This window comes from Thamnophis elegans, chromosome 4, assembly GCF_009769535.1.
Source record: "Thamnophis elegans isolate rThaEle1 chromosome 4, rThaEle1.pri, whole genome shotgun sequence".
NCBI classification, from domain to species: domain Eukaryota; kingdom Metazoa; phylum Chordata; class Lepidosauria; order Squamata; family Colubridae; genus Thamnophis; species Thamnophis elegans.
The window spans coordinates 26,328,898-26,356,783 of record NC_045544.1 but is presented as its reverse complement, the minus strand read 5'-3'; the positions used below and the strand labels follow the sequence as shown (position 1 = coordinate 26,356,783).

Sequence of the window (27,886 nt, the reverse complement as noted above, 5' to 3'; positions counted from 1 at the left end):
TCGCGCAGCATGCCCTGGGGGGTTGGCTTCGCCTCATCCAGGTCGTGCGTGGTGGATCTAAGCAGGAATCAAAGCCTTTGGTGCGAGGGGTCCGACGGTCACTTTTCCTTTTATGGGGAAATCCTTGCTTTCCCACTGCAGGATTACGGCGGGATCATGACAGGGCTGGGATCTGATTCGTGGTGGAAGAAAACCCTTTATTTGACTGGGGGGGCCCTGCTCGCCGCTGCCGCCTATCTGTTCCACGAACTCCTGGCTATTAGGTGAGCGAGAGACCCGGGTTATTTTTGGAAGGAAGTCATAGATGCTGATGACACAAGCAGGGGCCCGATCGCGAGGATTATGTTTTCATTAGAGCAAGGTTTCTTTGATGTGGGCCGGGAGGGGAGGGCAGGGTTATTGGCCGACCCGGATAGGATACAGATAATTGGATTTTAAGAATGCAGGCCTTAATTTAAGGCCTGTTCTGTTCTGCAAAATCTACTTTGGATGCCAGCATTTAAGCCCCTGGGCAAGGCCTCTGAACATAGGCAGAGTGTTTTTCTAGTGGTGGGCCAATGCATTCTGGGATTAAATGGTAAACTGATTTGCAGACTGCCATGATCTCTTTTGAGCGATTACCCTCATAAAACTGGGATTACACATTTACTTCGATTAGAAGGGAGATTTCTTATATAGCCTGCATATTTTAAAATGGAAGATCAATTATAAAAGAAATAACATTGCCACAAAACATTAGGAGTTGACATTCAATTATGATCTAGTTTAGAGCACCAGTTTTGGTGATGGAGTTATGAGTACATTGTTACACAAAATGAAGTCTTCTGGACAACCTGCACTTCTGTGACAATAATGAACATGTTTTTAATCTCTCAGTCTAGGAAACACCTATTGTATTCCTCAATGTCTCCCATGCAACATACAAATTAGGCCTAGGCCTGTTTATCTGCCATATTGGATAGATGTAGAAACGGGCCCACTACAAGGTTTCCCACGATCTTCACTGAGTTAATGGAAACACCACAAGAACAGTTGTACAGAACTGTGGCAATGTGATTTGTACAGACTTTGCATACTAAGCAAGTAACATTTATGCTGAAATATATTCAGTAAATTGAGATAGGTGGTGATATTTAGCAATAGCTAAATATCTGTTTCCTTTAAAATAGAGTGAGCTGAATTTGATAAACGAATAAATAGTACGGGGAGAAAAAGTGGGATGGTGGTGGGAATAGAAGATGGTAGACTTTTCAGCTGTTGTACATGGCTTTGCAGATTTGGGAATGATCAGTCTTCCCTCATTTTAAAGACCACCAAATATGTTGGCCTACACACCCAGTCACCAAAAGTTAGTACTGTACTGGGGAAGCCTGTTTTCTCTTTGTATGAGAATTGCTAATCTTAATAGGAAACTGTTAAAATGCTATTTCCAACCTCCATTATGACCTGCCTCTTTCTCCAAGGGTTTAACATCCCTCTTGAAAAATATCTGGGCAACATTGAAACCTAGTTTTATTGTTGCTGATAAAGGTTTGTTGTGGTTTTCGCCACTCTCAACTCTGGATCAACCAGCATGAGTAATTAACTTTTAAAATACATTGCAAATGCTAAGACAAGGAGCTCAGCCACACAATTACTTTATATCGAGTATCAGTTCAGTTACTGCTCACAAATCACAATGCTTTAAAGTTCAGATTTCTCTTTATAAACAATTTTCTCTTCATTAACCTTAACTTCATTAAGGTAGTTTTCCCTGCAAATATTGGAGACAATATCTCATAAGAAAAAAAAATCAATCTTTTTTTCATACCAAGAGTCATTTTTTTGGGTTTGGAGTGACCTGCCAAGAACCAAATTCCAAAAATAGGCAGGACCATGGCAAATAGATACAGCTAGACAAAAAATAAATTTTGTTTCATTAAACTTGCAATTTGTTTGAGTGGAATTGATAATGACTTCCTATGTATGTAAATAAATTTGTCTTTCAATCGCATTAAAATTGACAGTATTATGGAAATTTTGGAGAGGCACTGAAAAACTATCCATCAAAGTCTGCCAGGAGGCTGAAGCTAACAAAAGAAAACTCTGCCTGTTTTCTGTCACAATTCAGACTTTATTGTGGTCAATGTTTTGTTAAAAGCAATATAAAAATTTAAAGCATACAATATAAAATGAAGAAAAAAAAATAGAAATAGTGGTATGATCAATATGATGAGGTCATGGCAACTTTTACAAACAGTAAAATAGAATTTGACTATATGCAGTGAAATTGAGTTATATACATTGGAGAACAGCAACATATATCCAAATGATGTGAAAATGTAAAAAAGAGAGTTCTAAAATATAGCTATGCAACAAAATGTTTTCAGTATTTTGAAATTCTCTACCAGTGCAGTCTTAATATAAATGATTTCCCCCTTAAATTTCCCTTCAAGAACACATTTCCATCGATGCTAGCGTTAATATCCTTCTGAATTTGGAGATAGTTATTTAAACATTTTGCAGGAACAACTATTGTACTCAAAAACACATCTCTAGAAAAGGCTGAGAGATTTACCAGTAAGTGCCCTTCTGTGCCCATAACATGTAAAAAAGTTTAACACTGCTTACTTGTAGCCCAAATGGCACAGCTTTCCTTTGGGCACCACAACACCTCATACATGCACAAAAGGGTTAGAGTTGTGGCACAATGCCACAAGGCTTTTGTCATTTGAATGGAAGCAGCACTAATTCATATCTCTTCAGAAGAAAACACCTCTAAACTCAAGAATTACCAAAATCAAGCTCTTCCATCTTTTGATCTTCCAATGTTTGATAGTTTTAAAAATCATGGTAAATCTGAGGATCAGTTTATTTGGAGCTGATTAGATATATTTGTTTTGTTTCATTTATATTATACTTGTCCTGCATTTTCCCCCTCTTGGATTTTATTTACACAATTATTCTGCGCAGTAGGGTAGACTGATAAATAATGATTGCCCTAAAAGCAATTAAAGAGGATTATATAGCTGGGCAGAGAATCAAAACTGAGTCTATCCAGATCCAGTCTATATTAGTATTGTTTCATATAGTACATTCTGAATAATATATTTGTGGTGGTTTTGATGTTAAAAGTTGGCTAATCAGGTCTTGAACTCTCAACAATGATACTTTGCAAAGTAAGATTAGTGACTATCATAACTGCATAACTACTAAATTATCTCCCTAGTATAATAAAGTATAAAAAAGGAAGTTGATATTAATTTAATCAGTTAATGCCTAAATGTGAATTGCTTTATATTCTCTTGACCTGGTTATAAAATTATCTTAATACGGTGTCAAAACTTTCACAAATTGCTAGTGGAGACATCAAAGCATATTTTGTTACGTATTTGATTAATTAATTGTTTTACAATGACTAAACTTCAAACCTAAAAGATTATATATAATTGTTTTAAAGGAGATCATCGTATTTCTTTCTTACTTGGGTAGTATATATCTTCCATAATGGCTCATGGAATTTAAATTTTGTTATAGAAATCTCTTAAATGTGTTTTTTAAGGCAATAATCTGAGGCTTGTTAGATGTGTTTCATCATAAATCAATATTTTTTAAATATCTGAACAAAATATGGGGGGAATTAGTACAAGTGGTTATCCTACGTATAATTGATCTGATTTATGTACTGGTTGATTTTTAAATCCTAAGCAAATGCATAGTTGATAATATATTTGAGAGTAAGTCCCAATAAATTTAGGGCTTCAGCAATTATGTTCTATATTTAGGCAAGAAAAACAAAATGCACAGGTACAGTATAGGTTGGACCTTGCTCAATAGTAGTAACTGTGAGAGGGATTTTGGAAGCCTAGTGGACAATGATTTAAATATGAGCCAGCCGTGTGCAGCAACTGCCAAAAAAGCCAACACAGTTCTAGGCTACATAAACAGAGGGATAGAATCAAGATCACGTGAAGTGTTAATACCACTTTATAATGCCTTGGTAAGGCCACACTTGGAATATTGCATTCAGTTTTGGTCGCCATGATGTAGAAAAGATGTGGAAACTCTAGAAAGAATGCAGGGAAGAGCAACAAAGATGATTAGGGGACTGGAGGTTAAAGATATGAGGAACGATTGCAGGAATTGGGTATGTCTAATTTAATGAAAAGAAGGGCTAGGGGAGACATGATAGCAGTGTTCCAATATCTCAGAGATTGCCACAAAGAAGAGGGAGTCAAACTATTCTCCAAAGCACCTGAGGGCAGAACAAGAAGCAATGGGTGGAAACTAATCAAGGAGAGAAGCAACTTAGAACTGAGGAGAAATTTCCTGACAGTTAGAACAATTAATCAGTGGAACAGCTTGCTTCCAGAAGTTGTGACTGTACCAACATTGGAAGTCTTTAACAAGATGTTGGATAGCCATTTGTCTGAAATGGTATAGGGCTTCCTGCCTAGGCAGGGGGTTGGACTAGAAGACCTCCAAGGTCCCTTCCAACTCTGCTATTGCATTGTATTGTATGTCTAGCATTCATTACCTTGTAATAGCATAATCCTAATCATGAGTAAATCCTATTTAATAGGCTCTTTTCTAAGGAGGTATACATGTACTGCTACTTTGAATTTAATTACTTCTGGTGAATATGTTTACTGTATTGAACTCAGACTAATCACTTGTTGTGGTTGTTGTAAAGCTGGAAAGAACTTAAAACGAACATAAGAGAATAAGGAATGTTTTGGTTAGGTAAGCCCTTGGAGGTAGATCAGACTTTAGAGGAATGTCTGGAGGTAGGCTATCATAGCAGAATCTTAAAAGCTTGACTGTGTTTTCCCTTCTTTCCTTTTTATACCTCAGGGAGTTTGGTGTTTTGAAGCTTGAAAGTTGGATTTTGAAGCTTGCATTAAAGCAAACCCCCCTCCTTTTTCCCTCCCTCCAGATTTTAGGGTATTTCTGTAAAGGATGTGTTGATTGAGCAGAATGTTGGACTAGATGACCTCCAAGGTCCCTTCCGATTCTGTGATTCTGTAACGTTCTCCTCCTGGAGCAGAAGGTTGGACTACATGACCTCTAAGGTTCCATCCCACTCCGTTATTCCGTCATTCCATAATGATCTCCTGCTTAATCAGGAAGTTGGACTACAAGACCTCCCAGGTCCCTTCCAACCTTGTTACTCTATGATTGTATGAGTTAAAAAAGAATCACTTTGAATTTCTTTCTGATGTTTTCTTTGCTTTTCAGGCTTAAAACCAGAGGTGGTATTCAGCAGGTTCTGACCAGTTCTGGGGAACCGGTAGTGGAAATTTTGAGTAGTTCAGAGAACCGGTAAATACCACCTCTGACTGGCCCCGACCCCATCTATTCTCTGCCTCCCGAGTCCCAGCTGATCGGGAGGGAATGGGAATTTGCAGTAACCTTCCCCTGGAGTGGGGGGAATGGAGATTTTATAGTATTCGTCCCCTGCCACGCCCACCAAACCACGCCCACAGAACCGGTAGTAAAAAAAAATTGAATCCCACCACTGCTCAAAACATGTTTTTGTAATCAACTAAAAGTCATCTCTGAGACTCTCCATAGATTAGTTATGTGACTCTGGCTGCTGTACCCCCGGGTATTGTTTGGTCTATTTAAGGTGTTAGACTAGCAGGAGAGAGATTTACACTTAAATCCAACTTCAGTCCACTGGATGATTAGGTGCTGATGGTTCTTTTTCAACCCAACCTGTGTATCTCATGGTGTTACTGTGGGAAGAAAGGGAAGAGGGAAGATTATGTATAACAATTTGAATTTCGGAAGCAAACTCAAGTTTATGAATACAATTAAAATATCTCCATAAGGGATAGTAGTTTTATTATTGCTATTAACTAGCATTCACCAATTCCGAGTTCTTTAGATGAGTATGGACAGTTATAAAAAGAATTCCCAAATGTGTGACAATTAATTATGTTGGGTGGGAATTTTGGGAATCCCATTATTTCAGGACAGCTCTATATCAGAGAAATTTGCTCTTTGAGAACCATAGCTTCAAATTTTAATTGTTATGGGGTGGTACCTGATGCAGCAATCTACAGGTAAATGTATTGATTAATGGGAGCGAATGGTCCTGGAGATTGTTCTGACAGATTAATTCTGCTAGGAAAAATGGCCCTTATTTAAATAAGTCAGATAAAACAGATACCTGTTATATCTCAAAGCGTTATTCATCTATGCAAAATAAAGGCAAATTTAGTACAGATAATATTACTTGAGTTATCAGCTATTGATGGAAATCCCATACTCTGGCTTGTGCTTGGATGTTATTTATTTTTATAGGCTTAGTCTTAGTCTAGAACTTAATCTAGTTCTGTTATTTTTTTATACTGTTCTAACTGAAGAATCTTTCAGAGTCTTGTTGAATTGGAGTGGCCTTTAAGCACCAGTAAATAAAAAAATAAATATAAATAAAAAAAGGGATGTGGTGGCTCAGGGGCTAAGATGCTGAGGTTGTCGATCAGAAAGGTCAGCAGTTTGGCAGTTCGAATCCCTATTGCTGCGTAATGGAATGAGCTCCCGTTACTTGTCCCAGCTTCTGCCAACCTAGCAATTTAAAAGCATGTAAAAAATGCAAGTAGAAAAATACTTGCAGAAAAATACCTTTGGTGGGAAGGTAACAGCATTCTGTGCACCTTCGGCATTTAGTAATGCCGGCCGCATGACCATGGAGTCGTCTTTGGACAACGCTGGCTCTTCAACTTTGAAACAGAGATGAGCACCGCACCCTAGAGTCGGGAACGACCAGCACAATTATGCGAAGGGAACCTTTGCCTTTACTCACTGAAGAAGGGAATGTGAACCTTTCAGAGTCTTGTTGGATTAGAGTGGTCTTTAAGTTCCAGTAAATAAATAAAAATAGATAAATAATCGGAATCAGTTAACTCAAAGTAGGGAAAACATGTCTTTATGCTATATTTTCCATAAGCTTGTAGAATTAATAAGATGGATTGATCCTGAAATATGATTTGTGTTGGCCTGAGTCATCATAAAAGCATATTCTTGTAACAACAACAATCAGTCAGTGTTTCAAACTATCATTAGCTACAGAGTGTGTTTGAGAGCAGGAAATATAGCCATAAAGCCACAGACGTATTCCCTTACAGTGTAGATACCAATACTGCAAGATCCCTCGTGAATCACCTATCCATCGTGAGCAGCACAGATAAGAACACAAAAGCCTTCTTTGCTTCTTGTTGGCATCTGCCAACCAGAAGGAGAACCTGATGGAGAGTTGTGTTCTCTAGATCCCAGTTCCTAAACACAGAGAGATTGTGTCCTTAGCCTCAATTAATATTCTGTTGCAAAGCAGAGCTCAGAAGCCTGCGGATCACAAGTTGTCCTAAGATATCTCAAGGTTCCACTGCCGACATTTGATGCTGTATTTTCGCCTCTTTTTCTTATTATTAACAAATTAAGCCATAAGATGGATTTATTAAACCTCTATAGCCGTGATGGCACGCAGAGCCCTCTCTATGGGCACATGCGCCATTGCCAGCTGCTCTTTTGGTTTCCAATGTGCCGGCCAGCTGGTCTTCGTGGGCCCCAGAGCTCCAGAAAATGGTTCAAAACCTGGCCAAAAATGGCCTTAAAATGGCCCAGAAAACAGCCAGAAAAACAGCCTGAAAATGGCCCCAAAATGCAGGCCATTTTCAGGCCATTTTTCAAGCCAAAAACGCCCCTCCCCCCCAAACAGGCAAAAAACAGGAATGTGCATGTCGGCCAGCTCATCTTCGGGTTTCTGGCACTTCGGCACACACACATGCACGCACATTCTGGTTTGGCCATTCGGTGCCAAAAAGGTTTGCCATCACTGCTCTATAGGGTTGTCAGGCATGTTTACTGAGCAAGCTACTACTCATCCCTCCCCAAAATATAAAAATAAAAATAGTAAAAAAATAGCTCTTTGAGCCAGTAAATAAAAGGGCTTGACCAGCTGAAAGAAAGTTGGCCCTGTTATAGGAGATGGAATCTCTAAAGCACCAAGTTTGCCCCACAGAATCATGGTTATTATGAGAGTTTCTCTTAATGGCCTGCAAAAAGGAAATAGTTCCACAGGAGAAACTAGAACAGGTGTGTCAAACTTGATTTCATTGAGGGCCACATCAGGGTGGTGGCGCAGTGGTTAAATGCAGCACTGCAGGCTACTGCTAGATCAGCAGGTCAGCGGTTCAAATCTCACCGGCTCAGGGTTGACTCAGCCTTCCATCCTTCCGAGGTGGGTAAAATGAGGACCCAGATTGTTGGGGGCAATATGCTGACTCTCTGTAAACCGCTTAGAGAGGCCTGAAAGGCCTATGAAGCGGTATATAAGTCTACTGCTATTGCTATTACTGCTATTATGTTTGACCTTGGAGCGGGTTTGTGTGTGTGTGCATGGCCAGCTCAACATCACTTGTGTCGGGGCTACCTGTGGTAGCCAAGTGATAAGGCAGGACTTCCCTCAGACCCTCCCTCCCTCTCATTATAATTATTGTGGCCCACCAGCGGCCAGTGGAGCTGGCAGCAGATTCGGACAGTGAAGAGGTTGGGGAGGAACATGGGCCAGTCTTTGAGTCTGGGGAAGGCTCTGATGAGGGCTGTGTGTCGGAGGCAGAGAGGAGGCCAGAGCCGTATGCCAGTTGTCAGCTGTCTTTAGAGTCAGACATCAGTGAGGCAGACGAACAGTTGGAGCCTGTTCCCAATGTGCACATTCGGAGGGAACAGCTAAAGAACAGACTTGGAAGTAGACTTGGGAATAAGGCCACAGGTGGACGATGAATGGCCCCTCCCAGACAAAATAAAAGAGGAGCGAAAGCGGAGTGGAGTTTGCAGGAGACAATTAGTTCATTTAATTGGCTTGTGATTTTCCGAGACTCCTCGGCCTATCAGCTCTCCAAGCCAGATAAGGTCTATGACTGTAAATCCTCCCTTGAAAGACTTTGCTAGAGGTGAATGAGCAGAATTTACAGTACATTAATAAAAGGGTATTTTGTCGGGACAAGGAGCCTGCTTCATGCTCTTGGGAAGCCTAAGTCAGAACAATAATCTCCTTCCTTCCTTCCTTCCTTCCTTCCTTCCTTCCTTCCTTCCTTCCTTCCTTCCTTCCTTCCTTCCCTCCCTCCCCTCTTTCCTTATTTTTCCTTCTTCGCGCTCTTCCCATCTTTCCTTCTTTGTGTTTCCTGTTTCTCTTTCTCCTTTCCTATCCTTTCATGGATGCTCAAATGCAAAAGGGGAAACTTTTTTCCTTTTGTTTTTAGTTTGTTTTGCTAGCCCTCTGCCAGTGAAAATGGAGGTCGGGGACGTGGGGGGCACATTTTCTCTGGCAGAGGGCTGCAGGACGCTCTTGCAGTTGAAAACGGAGCCCGCGTATGGCCCTCCCAAGCTCCGTTTTTGCTGGAAGAGGCACAGCAGGCTGGTCCTTTGCTGTTTCCAGGGTGGCCCAACGGGTCATTTCCAAGCACCCCACAGATCAAATTCAACCTGCAGGCCTTGAGTTTGACACCCCTGATCTAGAACAAATTATTTTTGTTTTTGCAGCCTCAGATAAAGTTGAAGAATCCATAGGTTGGTGTGACAGAACTCCCTAAAAAGGATGAGAGAAGGGAGAATAGGAAAGGAGATTGTTTTTGCTTTCCCTTTCACTAGTCTTGTTCTCTTTGTGGCTTTATTTTTTAGAATTTATATTTTAGCCTAAAAGCCAATGTCTGCTCATAGTCTCTTGGTGTTGATGTAATGTTTATTTTCTGGAATTGAAGCTAAATTTTGGTCCGGTCTCCTGGAAGTTGGCTGGAACATATCCATGTCAAATTTGAAACTGGGATAATGCATTATTAGCCTATTCTGCGGGAAGAAGATTTTTCACTAAGTGCTGAGTGGAGGGAGGGAAAGGGACTCAAGAATTAAGGCACATGATGACAAGGGTGTTGTGGCTGAAATGCAGAATCATGCATATGATGTTTGTAAATAATGGAACTGATTGTAATGACAAAGTGTTTATATACAATGTCAAATCATGATAAATTTTGCCTTTTTTCTAGTTGGGCACTGATTCAAAATGAAGGCTAGGATTATTAAGTAATCTGAATAAATTACGGTTATTTTGCATTATTTGAGCACAAATAGAAAGGACCCTCAAAAGTTGGTACTTGGCTATTGAATTTCAGTATGAAGGCTTGGAAGACTTACATAGCCCTTAGGCCATGGATACTTCATCCTTGTACTAAGTCAAAATAAAAGGAAATCACATTACAGGTAGTCCCTTGACTTACAACCACTTGTTTAGTAACCATTCAAAGTTACAGTGGTACTGAAAAAACTGACTTACAACCAATCCTCGCACTTATAACCATCACAGCACTCCCATGGTCGTGTGTTCAAAATGCAGACACTTAGCAACTGGTAATTTTACAACAGTTGCAGTGTCCCAGGATCATGTGATCACCATTTGCCACCTGCCCAGCTGGCTTCCAATAAGCAAAATCAATGAGAGAATCCAGATTTTCTTAAACAACTGCATGATTTGCTTAACGATTGTGGCACAAAGGTCATAAAATGGGGTTGACTCAATAGTCTTGGTTAGCAATGCAAATTCTGGTCCCAACTGCTGTCATAAGTTAAAGGCTTTTTGTATGTCATAGCATAGTGTGTGAATCCAACAAGAGACTCAAAGACCGTACTGGCAGTATGGAAACAAAGGTCTATAATTCTCCTTGAAATGATCTTCTAGTTTATGAAGACATCTGTCTTGGTATCAGACCAAGTGAAACAATTGGATGAACAATGCATAGTATTCTAATGACTTTGTCAGGGTGATGTCTCTATTTATCAATAGTTCAAGTAAATTCTGCATGTTTTATCTGGAATTTGAGAGTTATGCAACATAATAATTACACTGTGCTTTTGGTGTTTGCTTTCATTTTTAAAATTAGGATTACTTCTTTTAGTTTTTCTTTATTATGTAAACTTGGAAAGGCTTGTAATTTTCCATACAAATTTAGTTTGGCTTATTGGCTTACTTTGCTATTGCTAAGTGCCTTTTAGAAACTTCAGAAATGATGAATAACAAGGGCAGTAATCTCTGACAAGACAAATAGAGTTCCTGTCTGAGCAACTGCATTGTAATTTGTGTGTGTTATGTACTTCAATGCTCTCCAAGATGTAATGTTTTCTGCTTTTTAAACCTCCTTGCTTATTTTTCTTCTAGGAAAGAACAAGAAGTCGATTCAAAAGATGCCATCATCCTACATCAATTCTCAAGGCCAAATAATGGCATTCCCAGTTTATCTCCTTTCTGCTTGAAAATGGAGACTTACTTGAGGATGGCTGATTTGCCTTACCAGGTAATCTGGTGCATCAGGAAATTTACACCAAAATTATTTAGCTTCCCTAAATAGATGTAATTTAATGTTCTTTTTGGTTCTAAAGATATAATCAGAAGCAGCAGCATCTGCAGTGTGGTAGTGTCAAAACTAGCAAAGATGGAAAACAAAGGAATATGATGGAAGTTCCACCCCTTTTTTTTGAGTGTGTAAATATGTTTTATTTTCATTTTCATTTCATACAGTCACATATATACTGTGCATAACCAGGGCCATATAACATTGAACAATAAACACAGCCATTCTTGTCAACAATATCCCCCAAAATACAAACCCAATATACCACTTCAACCCTCTATACACCCTTTCTTTCACCCCCCTCCAACTTTCCTTTCTTCCCTCCAACCTTCCCCTCTACCCTACTTCCCCTCCCCCTCTATCACTCCTCTCTCCCAAAACACTCCCTCCCTTCCATCTCACCCTCCCTCCAATCCTCTCTCCCACCCTCTCTACCCCTCTTTCTTCTTTCCCTCTGCTCCTCCCTTCGGTGTATTTCTGCTATCTATCAATATATTCAGCTTCCTATTTTTACACTAGAATTAAAAAAGCAACAGTATACAAGTGCAATCATGTTACTTTAAAATCTAGCACATACTATATTTCCCCCCTCCCCCCTAGGATCCCACCTACCTTCCCCCCCCCCCGACTTCCCAGAGCCCGTACACGGTATAGCTTTTTATCAAACACAGTCTAAAATATATTAAAACCAAGGAAATTAAAAAAAAAGAAAAAAAAAGTCAGTAAGATCTCTGCGTTGAACTCAGCTTCTTGCCGTTACACAAACTTTAAGCAGTTTACATTATTCCTAATCTTAGTTGTTTGATTACCTGCAGGATTTCCCCAGAGGTTATTGGTTGGTTCAACTTTTGCCTGTACTCTTCTCTAACTAGGGGTATTATCTCTTTATCTAAGTATCTGTCTATATCTAAACCCTTAATTTTGTCCCCTTTGTACAATTCTGTAAAAAAAAAATTCCCGGAATGCCTTTTAAATCTCCTCCTGTTGAAACACCTCCTTCCCTTTATAACACAATTTGGATACATTTCAAATTTTTCTTTTAATTTCCTCTTCCAATTCTTTTCGTTTTTGCCCTTGTTTATGTCTATGTATTTTGTTTATATTCATCAGTACTCCTCTCATATACGCTTTGCTTGCATCCCCTACAAATTCCATGAATTATTCGTATTCAGAACAAAGTATTCAGATAGCAATTTTTTACAATCATTAATATACTTTTCATATCTAAATAAGCTCTCATTCAACCTCCAAGACCTTCTTGCACCCCTTTTTTTGAATGTCCATGTGAAAGTTACAGATGGACAAAAATAAAAATTCCATCACAAACTTTGTTTGCTATCTTCCTCATCCAAAAGGTGCTGTATAGAAAATTACATTATTTGTATCTTTAAATTATATGAATGAAATAAAATTAAGCATAAAATATCATATGGAAATATCTATGTGTTATGTACACTTTTCCTGTATTATTATTGCAGGATCCAATTTGGGTCACTGGGACCAGAGGTTTTGTCATCTGAGCTTTTGGACTTGTGCTGGAGGCCATCTTTAGGAAACTTCTTTCTAGCCCACGTACCATATTTTTCAGAGTATAAGACGCACTGGAGTATAAGATGTATCAAAATTTTGAAGAGGCAAATTTAAAAAGAAGTTTTTGCAATCTGCAGACCTCCCAAAAATGGCCCGCTTTTTGTGAAAACATGGCATGCATAGCCTTTAGGAGGCTTATAGAGTGCTCCTGGAGGGTGGGGTAGGGGGCAAAAATGAGCAAAAAACAGCTCATTTTGCGCTCATTTTTGCCCTCCCCAGTCCCAAGAGCACTCTGCAAGGTTCCTAAAGGCTATGAATGGCCATATGGTACATAGCCTAACTTTAGAGAGAAGTTCCCTGAGGATGGGCTCCAGGATGCATCTGAAAGTTTGAAAACATAACCTCTGGTCCCAGTTACCAACACAGATTGTATCCTGCAACATTATTCTGGGACACGTATATTTGTCTTCATTCATGTATTGTTATTATTACTACCGGTAATAGTAGTAGTAGTAGTAATAATAGTGGCAGTGATACTATTACCAATACTCTCGTAAGATATTATTTCTTAAAACATTATTGATGGTGCATTCTTTCTGTCATCCTAGCAACCACATGAGAAGCATATTTTAATTTTTTTTTAATAGAAATGTTTTCATAATACAAAAACCCAAATAAGAACACCTGTCAGAACTCTGAAGCAGCTTCTTTGATGAAAAGTGAAATGTCTTCAAGAAAAAACAAAGGAAGTCCCTTTGCCTCTTGACAAGAACACATGGGTTGCCATCTTACGAGTGGTTCTGTGAGGGAAACGGCTCCTAAATATGATTGGTAGATAAAGTAATGAATAGATAGATATTTAAATAAATAAAAAAGAAGTGTTGTTAATTCACTGATACCTAGCAGAGTTTTTAAAAGCCTAGGGAATGAAAAGGTTTTGTTACTTGCATTATAACATTTGAAAAAGATATTTTTCCTGCTGTTTTTTCATGTACAACTCAAGGTGATGAACATACCAACACTCCTTCCTTCTCCTATTTTCCCCAGAACAACACTTTTTGTTAAGTATTGTCATCCCAAGATATTAAAGAGACTGTAGCAGAGCCCAAATACTGTATCTTTCCTTTGTCTTAAGACTTATTGAACTAGTCAGAGAGACGTTTTGCCTTTCCATCCTGTCCTACCTCCCAGATGTGATTTGAAATAGGTTGCTATAGATGGCTTCCCTATGCTTCATGTTAGAACCTACCTCAATCTTTAGGGCAATTTGGTTCTTATATCTGGGCTATGAAAATCCAGATGACCACTAGATGACACCAGAAAATCAGTGTTTTCTGTAATATTTTTTTGATCTTGCAACCCCAATATCAAAACTTTAAGAGAGGGAGAGAGAAAAAGAGAGATTTTGACATTTGTGCCAGAGAAAACCTGATTTGAGATGCCATTAGGTGATCATGCCAACTTTATGGAGGAGTAAAATTGAATTCATTGCAAGAGCAGAACCTGTCTTAGCTTCCGTGTGATTGCTTTATTTTTGTTTTGTTGTTTTCCTTCACAGAACTACTTTGATGGAAAGCTTTCTCCCCAAGGGAAAATGCCGTGGATCGAATACAATCGCAAAAAGGTATCCGGCACAGAGTTCATTATTGATTTTTTGGAAGAGAAGCTTGGAGTGAATTTAAACAAACACCTTGGCCAACATGAGAGAGCTGTTTCTAGAGCAGTAACAAAAATGGTGGAGGAGCACTTCTACTGGTAAGTTGACATAGGAATAGGAGTGCTCTTGAAAGAATTAAAGGATGTAGCTGCATTTAATGGCCCTGTGAGACATTTACAGTTTTTGTGAGGAGCACAGGACTGCATGCAGTGTGTGCAGTGGGCCAGCTGCCAATGTGTTTGTCCCTTTAGCTACCTGTATGGCAAGACCTTAAGGGAAATTTTGCTCAAAGTACTTGAATACACTTAGACTTAATGCACATTTGGGAGATTTCTCTTGTAAGAGTCACTAACCCCATGGAAAGTTTTACCCACTTTCAGAAGAAGACATTCATCTCTCCAGTTTAACCCTTGTTAACTCAGCATGGTGGTGTCTGGGCCTGTTAGTACACATTAGCAAACGCTTTGTAGCCACAGTGGGCAGGGACATAATAAAAAGTGAGATAAATGAGGAATAAAACCAAAATGGAGAAATTAAAATAATGGCTCACCCCTATTTTAAAGGAGAAATGAGTGCAAATGTGCACACACACACACACACACATCTACCACTTTTTAGATTTTTGCATTGATTCTGTAAACATTGTGCCATTTTCTAAGTTTATATCCATTTAGTTTATTTAATGGGCTACAAAGTGATGCAATAGTTGTAAAACAGGGGTGTCAAACTCAAGGCCCGTCGTCTGGATCTGGCCTATGGGGTGCTTAGATCTAGCCTGTGGGGCCACCCTGGAAACAGCAAAGGACTGACTTCCGGTGCCTCTGCTAGTAAAAACGGAGCTCGGGAGGGCCATGGACAGCCCTCCCAAGCTGTTTTCACTGGCAGAGGGTTGCAGGAGGCCATCGCAACCTAAAACGGAACTCAGGAGCCTGTTTTCATTGGCAGAGCGCTTGGGCCGCCAGAGGTGCCTCCAACACAAGTGATGTCGAGCTGGCCATGCCCATCCTGACCATGCCCAGCCCAACTCCTTGAGGTCAAACACAACTCTCATGCGGTCTTCAATGAAATTGAGTTTGACACCCCGTTATAAAATGATTAGGTGAAAGCATAATAAAAGTGACTGAAAATATATAACTTAGTTTCCCCTCATTAATTTGCACCCAGATTATTCTTTTTTTAAAAAATAATTCTCATTGAGCCAACATAATGTTTTCTTCTTCCTGATGTGGAGGATTGATGATAATGAAATAAGTAAAGCACCATCGAGGGGTTTCGTGTTCCTAAAAATACCTTGTCTTATGTAGAGTTAATTTTCCTTCCCACCAAAGTGTTTCCCAAAATAGGCTAATGCATCAATTAGTTGATGGGGTAGAAGGAAGAGATAAAAACACAAAACACTCAGCTGAAGGGAGGTTGGCTTTCAGAATATATAGTCCAGGGTTTGAGACAGTAGGTGCACATTTGTCTTTAACAAAACTAGCAGATGGAAGTTAAAGAACAGAATTCAACTTGTACCTTTTGAAATACGCTTGCAGGCAAACACAGAGACTTTCTCTTGGTTTGTTTGAAAGGATGGCTTTTTGGCAAAAGCATTTGGAACAGTTTTAGAATCATTTTCTAGGATCCTGAGGGCTCTCATGCCGCATGTATATAAAGTGAATAAGGGGCGGGGAGAGATAAACGAGGCAAATACTGTATAGGGAAGAAAACGAGAAGGGACAAAAATATGTGCTTACAAATGCAATTGGTAGGTTACTGGTAACTTTAAGGAAAACACATCAGCACAGGTCAAATGTAAAATACTTTTACATCTTCGGTACCTTTCTTAAGCCTTCCTGCTCAGCAGCAGAGGCTCAGGCCACAGGAGCAAAAGACAAACTACTCCCTTGTTATCTGCTTTGTACATGCCTCTATTGATGTGTTTTTCCCCCCTTCTATTTGAATGAGATGCTTCTCTTCGTAAATAATTAAGACACAGATCCACAAAATCTGCAGCAAAGCATCTGCTCTTTCTCCTGGTGTTTTTCTCTCTTCTCTCCAAGCTCTCAGCAGCTCTAATTTGTATGGGTCATTGTGCTCTGTCCTGGATGAATCCCCTCCCACCCCTAAATATTTGCTCATCTTTTATTAGAAAAACAACAACAAGGAAATAACTTGGCTCATTTTGTAGCTGTTCCTGAATGATTTCTGCCAGCACTAACCAAACTACTGAGCTCTCAATATCAATATTTTCAAGCGTTCTCAAAATCACCTGGCGGGAGTGCCTGATAGGTGTATTTGGTGTTACAGGTAGTCCTTGGCTTACAGCAATTTGTTTAGTGACCATTTAAAATTACAATGGGACTGAAAAAGGTAACTTGTGATTGTTTTTCACACCACCGCTGAGTATCCCCATGGTCATATGATCAAAATTTGGATGCTTGGTAACTGGCTCATATTAATGATGGTTGTAGTGCCCTAGGGACACGGTGGCTCAGTGACTAAGATGCTGAGCTTGTCGATCAGAAAGGTTGGTAATTTGGTGGTTCGAATCCCTAGCACTGTGTAACGGAGTAAGCTCCCGTTACTTGTCCCAGCTTCTGCCAACCCAGCAGTTCGAAAGCATGCAAAAATGCAAGTAGAAAAATAGGAACCACCTTTGGTGGGAAGATAACAGTGTTCCGTGCACCTTCGGTGTTTAGTCATGCTGGCCACATGACTACGGAGGCGTCTTCGGACAACACTGGCTTTTTGGCTTTGAAACAGAGATGAGCACCGCCCCCTAGATTTGGGAACGACTAGCACATATGTGCGAGGGGAACCTTTACCTTTATCTTTAGTTCCCTGGGGGCCATGTGACCTTCTCACCGGGAAAGTCAGTGGGGAAGTCATATTGATTTAACATCCATGTGACTAACTTAACACCTGCAGTGGGTCACTTAACAACTGTGGCAAGAAATGTCGCAAAATGGAGCAAAACTCGCTTAACAAATGTCTCATTTAGCATTTAGAAATGTTGGGCTCAATGGTTGTCATAAGTCGAGGACTACCAGTATTTAGGTTACACAAAGTACATCATGTGAGAAAGACCTATCATCAACCATTATGGTCACCTGATAGCCTGCATTCTGTTTTCCTCATTCCAGGCCAAGTTCCCTAATATCAGCTGAGGTGATTTAACTTGATTCAGAAGTTGTGAGCAATGGGAAAGGTAGTAGATAAGCTCTGTCAGGATGTGACCTGAACTGATCCCACTTAGAAAATACTCTGGGCTTTATAAATATTTCATCCCGCATATTGCTGGGAAACTACTGAGCCTGTTTTCATGGCAGTCTCTCCCTCTCCTTTTGAAGCTAAGGTTTGTTCTGCTTTCCAAATAGTTATGTACATATTCAGGAGAGGGCTGTGCGAGGTTACTGTTGTGAAGGAGAATTAACAATCCCATGCAACATAATTTTCACCCTCAAATATTTGTCCCATCATGTTATTATCAATCTGCATGACAATTCCTTTGCTTCACAACTTTTTCTTCATCATTCATTTGCAGTTGCTGATATTGGAAGAGCAAAAAGGGACCAACTCACTTTTACAATAGAGGTTGTACTTTCATCAGTTTTCCATAGCTAGAGTATTTATTTTACATCAAGCAGCTTCACCCTGCTCTTCCACCAAAAATCACCTAGAATGGCTCACAAACTGTAATAAACACGAGATACTTAATGTTGACAAGCCAGAAATCTAAACAATATGATTTTTGAAAATGAAAAAAAGGGATTGGGAAGAAAGGGAAAAGGAATATATGAAATAGGAGCATCAATCCTTAAAGTTGAAAGAGAACATGAGGTGGCAAGTAGCACTAGATGGCTCCAAAAAGTGACCAAGGGCAAACATTGTAAAGTGGGCATAAAAAGTCCTTTCACGAGAATTACAACCATGACTTCTCCAACTTGCACTCTTCCAGTTGTTTTGGACTGCGCCTCTGCAAATGTTCACCTTTTTAGCTGTGGTTTATAGAGAAGTCCAAGGTATCAATAGGACATTAGTTTGGAGGAAGCTGCAGTAGGCAGTTGAACCATTTCTACTTCTGCATAAAAATCCTTTAGACAAGCCTCAGTCTTTTAAAAAAATGTTGCACATTTTATTAAAGCAAATGATTTCATAAATCATTTAACCACCTAGTTTTTCCCCTCCCTTTTTGAAAGTGCAATCAACAGTAAGATGTTGTAGTCCATTCTTCCCTCAACTGGTATTTGCCATGAGAGCTTGATTGCTAAAGTTTGTTTCTGGATGCAAAGATAGGTTGATGTTGCCCGATATCCAGTTGGTGCTTCTTTGAAGTACCTTTCCTATCTAGTACAATAAGGTCAACGATGGGGAAGCTGCCGTCTTCTCATATTCTGTGTTTCTTTACTGCAGTTATAGCACTGCTGGAAATCAATGTTGTGGTTGTCTTCAATGTTTAGGACCTTAGCCTATTGCCAATGGGTGGACAATCTCCATGAGACCCAGAAGATGCTTTCTCTTGGTGGGCCCTTTAGTGACCTACTGAAGTGGATTCTCTGCCACATAACCAAAGGAATTGTGAAGCGGGAAATGTACGGACATGGCATTGGCCGCTTCTCTGAGGAAGAAATATACAAGCTGATGGAGAAAGATATGCGCTCGTTGGCCAATCTTCTGGGTAATGAATAGTACATTTCATTAAGTTCTCTAGGCACAATCTTTCTTCCTTTGCAATTTCTGGTGTTTGGTTAAACTTCAGATTATTACTTTTAGCTAGTCATGTGACTGTCGTGAACTTACTGAATTTACATGGGCCTGCATGACTAATAACCCATTCAGTTAAACTGGTATGAAGTACAGAGAATCCTTGACTTATTGTTTCCACAAAAAAGGTTGTAGAATCCAATAGGCCACATGACTGACCCATTTTACAACTCTTAAGACATAAGACCATAATGGGCAGGCTCCATTAAAGTTCTTTGTTGAGGACTATGTATATTATAGTACAACTTTTCCTGTTCCACTGTGAACAGTTCTAACTAAAGCTTCTATTAAGTCAGTATTTCTCTCTTATACTGGTTTGGTTAAACCAGGCCAGTTAATGGAGTTAATAAGCCATGAGCTGAGCAGGCTGTATTTTAACATGGAATTGATAAGTGACTTCAAGAATAATAATTTCTTTAATAATGAATTATCTGCAAGGATCAGTTTGACTTAGTACCTACCCAAATTGTTTGGCAGTATTAGTATTCTTTGTGCAGTTCCTTGTGTAGCTTACAGTACTGCAATTCATTGGAATGGAATGAGTTGAAATGTACAAATTCATTGAAACTTGAAACTTCTAATTTAGAATGAAGAGTTGGCCCAAGTCAGAAACTGTCAAATTCCTTTCCAGAAACCTCTTCATTTCTTGAAAGGATGTGAAGGCTCCTGGCTTATCATTATGGCCTATGTTCACCAATACTCTAATGCACAGTTTCAGTATTAGGGTTTCATATGAGACATTATTAGAAGCATTCATTCTATTTCATAGTACAATGTTTGGAAAGATTTGCATCTGTCCGTTGTATTTCTATAACTGTCTGGATTGGTACAGCAACCAGCAGATAATTAAGACTGCAGAAAAAAAACATTGCAACCAGCCTGCCTTCCATAGAAGACCTGAATATTGCACAGGTCAGAAGGAGGGCTAAAAAAATATTTGCAGACTCCTTATATACTGGACATAAACTATTTCAATTCTTCCCCTTGAGACAGCGCTACAGAGCATTGCATAGCCAAAACAAAACAAAACAAAACAAAACACAGGAGCAGTTTTTTCCTCTTGTGCCATCACTCTGCTGAGCACTTAATTCATACAGTGCTATCTAATGTCTGTGTATATTTACCCATGTAGTATGGCAATAGTATTACTATTTATCCTTCTTCTTGTCTTCTTTACTATCCCCTCATATTGGTATTATTATTATTATTATGATTATCATTATTCTGTTGCTTTGCATGTACAGTGAGAGCTTCTGCACCAGTGATAAATTTATTATGTGTCTAATCATACCTGGCCAAATAACGTATTCAATCCAATCCAATCCAATCCAATCCAATCCAATCCAATATAGTGTTGCCTATTAAATCTGAATCACATCTGTGCAAAGTAACTTTCTGATGAAAGAGACAGCAAATTAGAGGTTACTGGAGGCCTGAATCAGAATTCTAAGATTCAGATTGTCTTCCGGAAAGTATATTAAGTTATTATAAAACTCCCCTCATTAAAACTCATTAAAAATAAAAGCCTCTTTTGAGTCACCTAAATGTTCCGTCCCTATTGAAGCCCTACTGGAGAAGCTCCATGGCTGAGTTGAGTCACAAGAGTTGTTCATTGAAGATACATTTCTATCAGCAAGGTTGCTGAATTCCGTTCCATTCCAACAATGGGCGAGGGATTGCTATTCCCATTTATAGAGCGAGTTTGCTTGGCGTGATATCATCTCCACTGCAAAAACTGAACAAGGAATTTCTTTGGGCAGGAAATACATAGCGAGATATTGAATTGCCATATAATCTCATACTGCATAAGCTCTTACCTTTGTTGGGACATTGGAGAAATGGTACGTTCCTGGGATTGGGCATCATCATCTGCATTTTGCCTAGCCACCTGGAAAAATGGCTGCTTACTGGCTAAAAAAATTGTTTGAAATTTATGATTTTTGCCATAACTAAGAGTCAACTGCATTGGGGAAACAAATTGTCAAGCAGAGGAAAACCAGGAAGTCCAGACAGTTTAAAATGAACATAAAAGTTTATCGCAAGCCCATGCTTTGTACAAGAATATGAACTACTAACTGTCAAAGGAAATTGGCGGTAGATAAGTCAAAGGAATTCAAGAGGGGCTCGGCTTAGATCTCTTATGGGCGTGAAGGGACTTGAGGCTGATGACGCGTTTGACCCCTCCCTCGGGTTCAGCCTGGTCATCTCCTACACAAATCTTATCAAATGCCACAATGCATATGGAACAAAGTGTGTGTATATGTGTGTTTTTATTTGGCTGTGAAAAAAACTGTGTCAACACAAATCTGTAAAAATTTTAAGAGCAACAGACTTCAGATATAACCAAACATATACTGAAAGTTCCATTAAAAAAAAGGTCAATTAGTGAAACATCCATGAAGGACTAGAGATCACAACAACTAGTTCCATTTTACAGAGTAAGTGTATGTATCAGTGCAAGCTGTCATGTGGTGACTGCTACGTTTACTTTTTTGAAGGCATTAGCAAGCATGAAGCAATATGAGACCGAAACATAGGGCATGCATTAAGAAAGACAAGCAAAATAAAATATCACAACCCGCTTAAATGTTTTCTGACATCTGTTTATTTTTCTAGGCGATAAAAAGTACATCATGGGACCTAGGCTTTCTACTTTAGATGCTACTGTGTTTGGTCATCTGGCTCAAGCAATGTGGACGTTGCCTGGAACTAGACCGGAGCGACTCATTAAAGGTATGAATGCTTTAAATCCAGCAAGAACATAGGATGGTGATAAGGAAAAACAACAACACCAGCTCCTGTTATGGGTCACCTTCAAGCCTTAGTCATGCACTAACCAAAAATGTGTGAATAAGGAGGAAGGACATTTCTGCCATAACTTTAACTAGATTATTTTAGAGTATATTCTGATTGCTTTAGCTAGCACATTGCTTTGATGGCTAAGAAAATATGAATCCAGAACTCCTCATGTGAGAGTAACATCTACTAATACAGTAAAAGGATGCATAGGTTGTGAGCTGTGGAATGGATGATATAGAATAGATCAGAATTCTTTATTGGCCAAGTGTGATTGGACACACAAGGAATGTGTCTTTGGTGCATATGCTCTCAGTGTACATAAAAAAACATTCAGGAAGAATCATAAGATACAACCCTTAGTGATAGTCATAGGATGCTAAATAAGCAATCAAATAGTGTTAGTTGCAAATAAATCCCATTGGAATTTCCTGCTATCTCCAAGCTTTTGCTTTAACAGCCTTCCAGAGGGCCGTAGATAATTTAGACCACTTTGTTCAGATTGATATTGGAATCCACGCTCCACAAGTCCCAGTTTATCTGATCAATGCTAATCGAGTTTCCTGGGACTTATAACTCAACAAATCTAAAGGCAACAGTGTTGCATAAAGTGAATTTATTTAAAAAATGTTAGGGTGATCCTCACAAATAATGCACGGGAGGCAATATGGCAAGGCTTCTCATTAACCTGTCCCAAGGGCCATGAATTTACTGGTTAATGGGATTGAGTGTTGCACAAGGACAAGTATGTGTTCAAGGAAGTGTGACATAATATAAAGAACCAGCACCATCACTGCTTTTGATATAGTTCCAATGTTGTATTTCATTCATTTATTCTGAAAGCATATACCTCATTTTTTTCTATTAAAACTTGACAGCTGCCTTTGATAATCCTAGCAACAACTGTTTGCAATAGATGGTGCATAGGCTGCACATTAAATGTATGCTACTATTTCTCTAAAGTGAAACTGAGTCTTACAGTATTATGGGCAAATGTAACAACTCTTTAAGACTCTACATCACAGGCATACACCCTTACCCTATTCCCCCAAAAGTTGAATAAGTTTGTGACTTATATGTTAATTTTCTTTTTATATGTGTGCTGTTTATTTTTAGCAACAAGACTTCAGCATCACCTTTGTTTATAAATATTACAATTCTATTTGAATTGAATTGAATTAAATTGAATAATTTGTCATTAAAAGTCCTATGTTCTAGAATAAGAACATGCAAGTCATAAATAACACGCCCCATTGTGTGGAAACCAACTGGCCTGGTGTCAGACTTCCATGAAGTTTTTGGATAAGATCCAGAACCTTTATGTAAGATATCTGCAACTGAGTATAGTTGTTTATCTTCGAAAGGGCCTTTTATAAAGAATGGAAAAAGAAACCTGATATGATTAAAGAACTGCAATTATTTATAGTGGTTCCTGTGACCTAAGAGGCTCAGTAATAAGTCTACTAAGATAAATAAGTCTGATCTTGGGACATTGGTATATTAGGTCCTCTCTTCTTTTTCACTGGAAAATCTGGCATCTAAACATTTTGCAGCTAAAAACTTCAATGAGAAAGCTATCCAAGTTCAAACACAACATAATACCAGTCTTGGTCTGGATAAAGGAAAACAATTATAATACCTAATACAGGTGAGGCAAATGGTTACTTTATGCCATTGTGAAGAGAAAGAGAACTATAACATGAATACATAAATAAAAGCCTTTTTTCCAGTTTCTTTCACCTAATAGCACTTGATATGGCTTGCTGCCTATCATTAAGTTCTGTTCTCTTGTAAAGATTAGATGTTTCCTCAGAAAGTTGTGTCCTACCTAGAAAAAAGTTCCTCAGGCTGAGCTCTAATTGTGGTGACCCCAAAACAACAACATGGAAGAGCGATCCTTTGGCTTTCTCTTGGGATTTTGTCACCACTTCCCAGTGTAGGCCTGACTCTGGAATTTTCCAATGGTCTCCCATCCAAACACTTAGCAAAACTTCAAATCATCTAAGGACAGCTAGTTGTAGGAAAAGAAATTAATTTATGAGCTAAATTCACCTTAGCACCAAAGAGGTGGAAAATCCTCACTCAGGAGGTGAGAGAAAAGAAAATTTAATGCCTTGTTAATTCTGCTCATAACAATACCCCCACCCCCCATTACTGTTCTAGTCAACTTCATTGTATAAATGACTCCCATATTTCTAAACAAAAATGTAAGACTTTGTATGGGCACGTATAATGAAATATGGAAGTCATTTATACAAAATATAGTATTAGAGAAAAAATAAATGTATTAGAAAGATACATATCCTTGAACAATATTTGCATTAGACAAGTGTACTGTATTTTTCAGAATATAAGACGCACATTTCCCCCCCAAAAAAGAGGGTGAAAATATGGATGCATCCTATACCCTGAATACAGCATTTTTGGCCTACCGAGAACCCACACCCTTTGCAAAAATGGACATGCAGAGCAGTGGTGGGTTCCGGATCCCATTGCAACCGGTATGCACCACATGAACACGCACAGGGTGAACACACACATGTGCAGCACACACATGCATGCTTACCCCTTGCGGTGCCTCCGCAACACTCTAGCTGCTTGGTGGAGCGTCGTGCAGGCACCATGCGCTCTGTGTGCATGCGCGGAAGCGCCAAAGAGCTGAAATACTGTAAGGAGCTCAGGTGGGCGGATAGGCTCTCCGGAGCACCATACCGGAATGGTACCCAGTGCTCCGGGCAGGCACTGGTATGCCCGTACCTGGGCATACTGCCTGCAACCCACCACCGGTGCAGATGCTTTGGGAAGCTTGCAAAGTGCTCCTGGGTGCTGGGAAGGGCAAAAATGAGCCCAAAATGGGCCATTTTAGCTTGTTTTTGCCCCCTCCACCAGGAGCACACTACAAGCCTCCGAAAGCTCCGCATGCCCTTTTTTTGTTTGCAGAGGGTTTGGGAGGCCTGCAGAGTGCAAAAACTTTTTTAAAAAATTTACCTCTTCAAAATCATGATGCATCTTATACTCTGGTGTGTCTTATAGTCCGAAAAATACATTATATAGAATTGCAATTGTTTATATACCAGGGGTTGGCAACCGTAAACACTCAAAGACCCACAAAGGTCCTAAATGGAAGCCCCCCATTCAATTCTGGAGCCAACCGGAAGTCCAGTTCCCTCACCATAGGGGTCTCCTCCTAGCACGGCATCCTTTTTCCTCTACCTGTCCTAACTGAAAGCTCTATCAATTGTGGAGGCGACCGGTGACAGGGAGATGCAGCAGAGGGATGAAAGAGCCACATGCGGCTCCAGAGCCACGGGTTGCTGACCCCTGACATATATTATGGGGATTTTTGTTGTATATTTTTCACTTTTTGCTAGAACACATTTTGTGTTGTTCTCTTCTCTCCCCTTCTTTTTAATAATGCATGTATCACTATCATTTTTATGTTTTGTTCTTTTGCTTCTTCTTGTTACTAATTAGAAAACAAATGCATAAATAAATAAGTAAACCTCATAGTATTCCCCCACCCCCAAAGCCCCAGGATATCAGGAGGCTAAATTACAAGCACTAGAGGGTTATACAGAGTCTTCATACTCCATTCCCCACCCTCCACTTGAAGATGATCTTTACCTAATTGGATTAGCTTGCAGGACTATCATAATCTTTCACTCACCATCCTGCTTTTTGCAACAAGAATATTACACTGATAGATTTTTCTCCACAGGTATTGGAATAGAACCCTATGCATGTTTAAAAATTCAGAAAAAAACCATTGGCCTTTTAAAAAAAAAGTTCAAGCTAAAAAGATGAACTCTTCTTTCTTTGACTTGGCTAAACACACTACTGAGTTATCACAGCAACACCACGCTGTGGATCTCTGAATTGTTTTGCAGGAAAAAGCAATTTCTTCCCAGCAGGAAGATTAAAACCCTTCTTTAGACTGGTTCTGTGTGAATCATTGCTAGGACTCTTCACTCAGGAGCTAAAGACATTGAAAAGCTTCCCAAACCATCAGAAGATTGATTATATGTTTTCTTTTATATTTCTACAGGCTAGCTCTTTTTAAAAATGAAAAGAGGGACATTTGGGATTTATGGCTTAGTAGGAGTGGGAGGGAAGTACTCGTTCCCCATGGCCCTCCACCATAGATGCTCATGCTACATTTTCCCCTCTGAGCAAACCAAATCATTATGCATAAAACTAAAGCTGTAATTTTGGGCTCATAACAGTAAGACAGTTCATACTGTGAAGACATTGCATAAAACAATGTTCATATGCAATGCATCCTGCTGTTTTGAGAGAAATTTTTGTAGCTATTCTTTTCTTTTCCTGTTTTCTTTCCATGCCCTTCTCTCATGTTCTTAGACATTCTGTAGAAGAATGGACAATGGAGGATCTCTCTCTCTCTGTCTCTGTCTGTCTGTGTGTGTGTGTGTGTGTGTGTTTGTGTGATGGAATTTTTAAACAATGCTGCCATCTGGCGGTTCAAATATATTACTAACGTATTCTCTTACTGTTTTTTGAGAATGTAAATACAGGTAGTCCTGAACATACAATCACAATTGAGCCCAAAACTTACGTTGCTAAGTGAGAAATCCGTTAAGGGAGTTTTGCCCCATTTTACGACTTCTCTTACCACATTTTGTTAAGTGAATCACTGCAGTTGTAACACAGTTGTTCAGTTAATCTGCCTTCCCCATTGGACTTTGCAGAAGGTTGCCAAAGGGGATCACCTGATCCCACCTGGCACTGTAATTGTCATAAATATGAACCAGTTGTCAAGCATCCAAATCGGTGGTGGGTTTCAAAAATTTTTGGAAACTCTTCTGTAGGTGTGGTCTGCTTTACGGGTCCACTGGTGGAACCTCTTGTAACCGGTTCGGTAGATTTGATGAACCGGTTCTACCGAATAGGTGCGAACTGGTAGGAACCCACCTCTGATCCAAATGTAAATCACACGGCTGTGGGGATGCTGCCACAGTCAAAAGTGTAAAAAATGGTCATAAGTCACTTTTTCAGTGCCATTGTAACGCCAAATGGCCACTAAGCGAACCCTTGTAGGTTGAGTACTACCTGTATTCTAGTTTGAAGATTCACAGTGTGGTAACTATATTCTCTGTCCCCTCTTGGTGTTTTTCCAGGAGAATTGATTAACCTAGCTATGTACTGTGAGCGGATAAGAAGGAAATTCTGGCCAGAGTGGCATCACGATGAAGACAACACGCTGTACGAATCAGAAGAGAGCAGTGAAGCAAGCAAAAGCCACCCACTGCTGGACTTCAGCTTTTATTCAAGGACAGAAACATTTGATGACGAAGGACCTGAAAACAGTTTTTCCCGAACGCCTGATACTGATTACACAGGGCACTCCCTCTTTGATTCTGACGTGGATATGGATGACTGCACAGATCATGAACCGTGCAAATGACGTATCTAAAATACCCTGCGCCATTTTGTGTCAGAAGCATCAGTACTTCTTGGGACTCAGGCAAACTGACTCAGGTTTCAAAGAGCCCCTTGTTGGTTGGGAAGAGACTGTTACGCGCAACGCTATCTTCATCTGTTCCTTGGACCATTTCATCTTTTTTCCATCGTAGGAGAGAGTCCCCGTGGATCCTAGGCAAACCGGTTTTAATAACGGTCACTGTGGAATTGAAAAGATGACAAGGAAGGTAATGCGGGTGGGAACAAGGATTCAGGTTAAAAAAATAAATACGCAGAACTTCCCAGAATGACGTAGGGAAGCTAAGGGTCAAGAAAATCTCATTTGGATGTTCTA

General features: G+C 39.6%; 1 protein-coding gene across 1 annotated transcript; it reads left to right on the top strand.

Moving 5' to 3' along the window:
- Positions 1-27,886, top strand: FAXC (failed axon connections homolog, metaxin like GST domain containing). The gene is made up of 6 exons (XM_032214904.1): positions 1-263; positions 11,192-11,327; positions 14,473-14,669; positions 19,014-19,231; positions 21,934-22,050; positions 27,249-27,886. Exons 1-6 carry the CDS (start codon positions 10-12, stop codon positions 27,533-27,535), a joined length of 1,209 nt encoding a protein of 402 aa, XP_032070795.1. The 5' UTR covers positions 1-9; the 3' UTR covers positions 27,536-27,886.

Bases quoted from the DNA above. Each gene is read 5' to 3' on its own strand.
- FAXC (XM_032214904.1), top strand. From the start codon at position 10: ATGCCCTGGGGGGTTGGCTTCGCCTCATCCAGGTCGTGCGTGGTGGAT. The intron at 264-11,191 runs GTGAGCGAGAGA...TTTTTCTTCTAG, and splicing joins CACGAACTCCTGGCTATTAG to GAAAGAACAAGAAGTCGATT. The intron at 14,670-19,013 runs GTAAGTTGACAT...TTCAATGTTTAG, and splicing joins GTGGAGGAGCACTTCTACTG to GACCTTAGCCTATTGCCAAT.